We start from the raw sequence: 6,000 nt of genomic DNA on the forward strand, positions 1-6,000 counted from the left end.
TAAGGTAGAAATCCAATTTCCGTAAGTGGCTTTCAAGAGATTCAGGTCATTAAGTCAAGGTGGGATCCTTCGCTCCTCTATACCCGACTTTGATCAAACTTCCACACAATGATGTGCGCCCCTCAGCTGAATCACACCACAGTAATAAAAACCACAATAACCGGATTCTTCTGGTGTCTGAAAGGGAAGAAAAAAAGAATATCGGCTGTTAAGGGTTTGAAAATGTCAAGATTCTAGTCAGGGATATATTTATGTTTCCCCACCCGTAGGTGCCAGGAGGAGTTCCAGTTGCGCTCCAGCCAGACGTACATGCGCTCGCGGGTGCTGGAGGTGGAGCAGGGCGTCTGTCAGCAATGCGGCCTGCAGGCCCACGAGCTGTACCTGAAGGTCCGCGACGCGCCGCCCTCCCAGCGCAAGGACATGCTGGAGAACACCTGGCTCGCGCAGCTGTCACTCAAACAGGTCGGACGTTGTTTTTGTGTGTGTGTGTGTGCGCGTGTGTGTCTTTCAGATGTTTTAATGACGGACAGATATCAGGCAATGGAGTCCATTGGTGTGTGCATTCTAAGGAGGCTCCAACCTTCAGTCTCAGAAACGCTTGATGGGGGCTACATAACGTACATCAGCCACTTCTTGTTTAGGTGTAGGTGCAAAAATAAAAAGCGCCCTTGTTGTCTCCATCCACCTACGCACACGCACAAGCACACACACACGCACAAGCACACACACACGCACAAGCACACACACACGCACAAGCACACACACACGCACAAGTACACACACACGCACAAGCACACACACACGCACAAGCACACACACACACACCCCTACACACACAGGTTGATCTGCACTCCGAAGGGCCAGCTCCCAGTAAATGGATTGCTGGGACCATTGATTTTATTTAATTTTTTCCCAGTGCCAGGCCTCGACCAGTAAGCCTGTTTGATTTGGTCGGCTGTTATCCTGCAAAGCCAGCCCCCCCCCCCCCCCCCCCCACCCTCACACACACTTTACACACACACACACACACACACACACACACACACACACACACACACACACCCTCCTTCCTTGTGCCGCCGGCAGCTGCATGAGCGCCGATCGATGCACCGAGCTTTAGAGGAAACAAACTCAGCCACATGATAAGACGCAGCGGTGGAGGAGCCTCCAGATTATCGGCTCATTCTTTTGGTTCATGGGGGTTCTTTTATGTATGTGTGTGTGTGTGTGTGTGTGTGTGGGGGGGGGGGGGGTCTTTATGTGTACCATGGGGTCTGTCTCGGTGTGCGTAAGTATGTGCACATCAGAATTCTGCTGTGTGTGTGTGTGTGATGCCTTTAGGTGCCTGTCAGCAGTATTTAGTTGTGTGTGTGTGTGTGTGTGTAGTAGTGTGGTCTAGTGTTGCAAGGCGCATGGTTTTGGCACAAAAGCCGGTGTGTGCGTGTGCGTGTGTGTGTTTGTGTGAGAGAGAGAGACGTGAACTGTGCCCCCGTGAGCGGGCCTGTTCTTTAAATCTGTTGGGATCAATTCCAGCTCGCTGCCTTAATGCCGGCAGAGTAGCACTCAAAGAGGGAAAATGGATTTTTTGCCCTGAACTCTTCCCATCAGGCTTCTCTCTCTTTCTAATTCTAAAAAGTCATCTTCTGCTTCTCCGCTTGCTTACTCTCGTACTCTTTTCTTTATTATTATTATTATTCTCAAATACGATTCCTGTTGTAAAACAAGCGAGCAACATTTCCTCACTACTCCACTGGAGTTCAGCATTCTGGTCCTGTAAGGTCCAACCAGTAACTTGTTTGCTTGGTATATACGCTGCTCTGCCTGTGTATGATTAGTAAAGATTTAATGAGTGGATCGGATATTGTAGCTTTTCTTAGATTGCGTACGTCCTCAGTAATCTATTTAAATCAACATGACATTTGTGCTGAAACACTTTGCTCATTAATAACAACGGAAAGTCACATATCAAGCGATCAAAAACACACAGCAAGAATTGCTTCCTGCGCTCGTCTCAAATATGACAATTTGCTACTTTTCTCTGTTTCATATTTTTAAGAATTTAAAGTTCCTTCCCAGAGATTTAAACAATGTGCGGAGTTTGAGGCTTTTGGCCATTATTATCCGAACTATTTTGTCCACAATTTCCTCGCATTTTATATATCAATTAATACAATCAATTAATTCATGATAAAAAATAAATAAAAACACTAAACTGACCTCATGACCATGCTAGCAGCTCCGTTTGGCTGTATTAGCTAAATCCAAACCTCAGCAGGGCTCTCAAGTGTCAGGAGGAGGATATGTCACTCTTACCTGTCTTAAAAACTTATACGAATATATATATATATATATATATATATATATATATATATTAATATATATATATATTAATATATATATATATATATATATATTAATATATAAAATACATCTTTGCTAACATCTGTTACTAGCACGTAAGCCAGCAATGCTAACCGTGCTAATCATCTTAGTTCGGTGTGTTAGCATGCTAACCTTCGCCCAATATTGCTACTGACTCTGGTTTCTTGTGTTCATAGTTTTCACAGACCAGTGACGTGTGGTATTTACAGGTATTACTGAGTACCAGTTACTACAAAGCCAGTACTAGCTGAAAGCAGACGTAGCATGTTTTTCTCCGTGGTTTATTTCACTTCATTCCTGCTTCTTTTTATCACACTTACATGCACATCATAGAGCCCGATAACATTTTGCTGGTTTACACGGCCGTAATGACGGATAATAGCGTTATGACGGATAATAGCGGGTCAAAGTTCACCGTCATCGATGTGGAGCAATTATTGCTTCCATCATATTGTCTTACCCTTGAAATCAGACAGGCTTCCATTAACCTCGACCTTTTAAACCTTCCTTTCATTATTTCCTGTTGTAGATTTCCGGCACGAGTGTGTCATGGTCTCCTCCAGACGTATTTGTTTCTTTCCTTTTTTTATTGTGGAGCACATTGCAGAAGTGGCCCCGCGGTGCGGAGATTTGTTTAGCGCGAACGCCTCCGTGTGTGTGTGTGTGTGTGTGTGTGTGTGTGTGTGTGTGTGTGTGTGTGTGTGTGTGTGTGTGTGTGTGTGTGTGTGTGTGTTAGTTGAGTGTGCGTGTGGCAAAATAAGAATTTAGGTCACTTTAGCACTCGGAGAAAGACTGAGCTTCTCTAAAGACATCACATCGGTTTGCAAAAAATAAAAAACTTCACCGTAGATGGATGGTGTGGGAGAGCGGCTTGAGTTCTTTGATTTATTTTTTTGGCAATTTAGAGCGGTGCTATAAAACATCCAGTCGCTCACCGTTTTCTCCCACAGCTGAACGAGATGATCCGCGCTCCGGTCGAAGGCGACTTCTGGCAGGTCGACCACATCCGGCCGGTCTACAGCGGAGGAGGACAGTGCTCTCTGGACAACCTGCAGACGCTCTGCACCGTGTGCCACAAAGCCGTACGTGCACACACTCGCACACACACACACACACATACACATACTGCATCGCTGCACCCATAACAACCGGCTTTCAGAGCCAAAGGGGCTTACGGGGCCAAAGCAATTTGTATCTAACATTTAAGATGGCACAGTGGATGGACCTCTGCTTTATCCCCGGCCTCATCCCTCATGTTGAGGATCATACGTGGTGGCGGTAATGTGATACATGGTCAAACACATTGATCAAACGTCACACCATCCCTCACGAAGCTATATATTGCCCGTAATATCATCACATGATGTGCCGGTGTGACACGTTGATGTATAGCGTTTGTTGCCTCGGGAACATCTCCCCTTCTTCAGCTCCTGCCGTCAATATTTCATAATCGCGGACAGAAAAAAACAACATCAAAACAGCACTGATTCGAGAGCAGATGGTTTTTTCTCCGGAAATAAAACAGAGCTTTTCATTGTCGCCTGAAATGTGCTTTGCTTTCACGCCAGATTTATGTTTTTTGTCAGAGTGGGTGTCAGTTTGGAACACGTCGGACGCGTATGAACCCAAGCGGAGAGCTGCTCGTTCCGATAAGGGGATACTCTCGCCGTTTATGCCGCCACTCGAGACGCTTTAATCTAGAGACGCTCGATGTATCGATATTTTTTTCTGTCAACTTCTTACGTCATGTTCCATTTTCTCTCTCTCTCTCTCCCTCTCCACAGAGGACGGCTCAGCAAGCCAAGGAGCGCAGCCAGATGAGGAAGAGCGCGGCAGCCTCCAAGGTTGCGTCAGATATCAGCAGGTTCTTCGTCAGGAAATGAAAACGAGAGGTTTAAAGGATTGTCGGTAGTGTGAAATGTCTCTAAATCTCATCGCTGAGTCCTCGCTGCCGCGCTTTCTGACGGCGTGGCTAGAGATGAGCCCTCAATCACGTTTAGGTCTTAGAAAGGCCGCTCTCTCTCCGACAGATTAGGATAAAGAGGCCAGACTTCCTTCGCATCTTTACTTTTCCTGCACATCCGTTTGCAACGGGATCAGCACTCGGCACCTGTGGAGATTTACCCTAAAAAAACAACTACAGAAAAAACGAGACGACTGCAATAAGTGCTAATTCAGCCAGCTGGTCCCCGAACCGTCACGGGCAGCGGTGGTTTTGATTTATGACGGCCCCCTTTTTACGTGCTCGAGGCTGAAATGGAGCAGGTAGTTTAGAGAGAGAGAGACGCTGCTATTTTCAGATTTTTGCAAACTTGGTTGAAAAGTAGCAAGTGAGAGATGAACTGAACTTGGGGAGGGTTTGTGATTAAAACTTTACGGCAGAAAGTGTCCTCATTGGCGCCTCCTCAACAGCGCCAATGAGGAAGATGTAAATCTTCCTCTAATTTTTTTTGGGAAGATGGATGAACGCTCCCCGGTGAAATAAAAAGCCTGCTCTCATCCCGCCTCGTGTTGTCTCCTTCAAACCGCGGCCTCGGACTGTAAATACCCCACGAACGATTCATCGCCCCGAGTCAAGAACACCATTGTCCATGTCCACGCATCTTCCTCCTCTTCAGCTGTGCTTGATGATCTGAGGAGAGCTAAAGTCAGTCAGGAGGGCTATGTTTAGAGAGACGGAGAGCAGAGTTACTATGGAAACAGGGCTCCAGGTTCAGCAATGTCGGGAATATTGAATTCTCGTCTTGTGAGAGTTATACAATGAGCCAGACAGACATCAGAAACTCCAATCAATACCAGCAGGCTCCTGTAAAAACGAGGCCGTCACATTCCTCCGCGGCAGAAATTTCGATGCCCTCCCCCCCTAAGGCGGATGTCGTCAACGTCACGATCTGTCAGTCCGTCAGACGACTCCGAGCTCAGCAAATTTGTTGCAAAAGTTCGAAGAAGCAAAAAAAAATCCTGGCAGCCCCCAACTTCCCTCAGCCTATCGGAGCGCTCTGTCGAGGCAACGGCTTCAAACTTTCTCGGGAGCCCATGTGGGCGCGCGCGTGGGCGTGTGTGTATTTCCCCTACGGCTGCTCCAGGTCTCCACTTAATAAGGCCGTTGTTCCTCTCCTGTCCAAACCGACAAGCTTTGTGAGTAATGAACATCTCCCAGGCAGCCTTCCAACAACAGCCGGCTCCAGTGTCAGTCCCTGTCAGCAGCCAATGACTCTGATCTGCTGTTTTATTACACCCAAAAGATGCGCGTGTGTGTGTGTGAGAGAGAGAGAGAGAGAGAGAGGCAAGAAAGTAGTGCCGTTTTTTTATTTTCCTGGGCGTTACACAAATCAAACTGTGGCAGAAAGAGGAGTGTGTATTGGATGAGGTGTGTTTGTGTGTGTGTGTGTGTGTGTGTGTGTGTGTGTGTGCCGTAATGAGGCAGCGCCCAGATGAAGACGTCGCATGTTCCTCCCAGAGGGGCTGCTGGGTAAAGAGCCGCGTGACACTGTTTGCGTTTGGACAACCCGTCCGCCCGGAGGAACAACCTTACCTCCGCAGGTGATGACAGTAATAAAGATGGACTCAAACACCGAGCGGACGGCCGCCGAGGTTTGCGTGTTTGCTCTCCTCACT

At 47.2% G+C, this 6,000-nt stretch overlaps 1 protein-coding gene across 1 annotated transcript in view; it reads left to right on the forward strand.

The window, feature by feature from the left end:
* Positions 1-4,265, forward strand: part of zranb3 (zinc finger, RAN-binding domain containing 3) — a gene marked incomplete at both ends in the record, with an annotated part of 62,088 nt that extends 57,823 nt beyond the window's left edge. The window contains 3 exons of the mRNA XM_079236865.1: positions 270-462; positions 3,333-3,464; positions 4,167-4,265. Of these exons, the coding sequence (XP_079092991.1) occupies positions 270-462; positions 3,333-3,464; positions 4,167-4,265 (424 nt within the window). The remainder of the gene's footprint in view (positions 1-269; positions 463-3,332; positions 3,465-4,166) is intronic.
* Positions 4,266-6,000: the final 1,735 nt, after the last annotated feature.

Source organism: Taurulus bubalis (assembly GCF_910589615.1).
Source record: "Taurulus bubalis genome assembly, chromosome: 21".
Lineage (NCBI taxonomy): Eukaryota > Metazoa > Chordata > Actinopteri > Perciformes > Cottidae > Taurulus > Taurulus bubalis.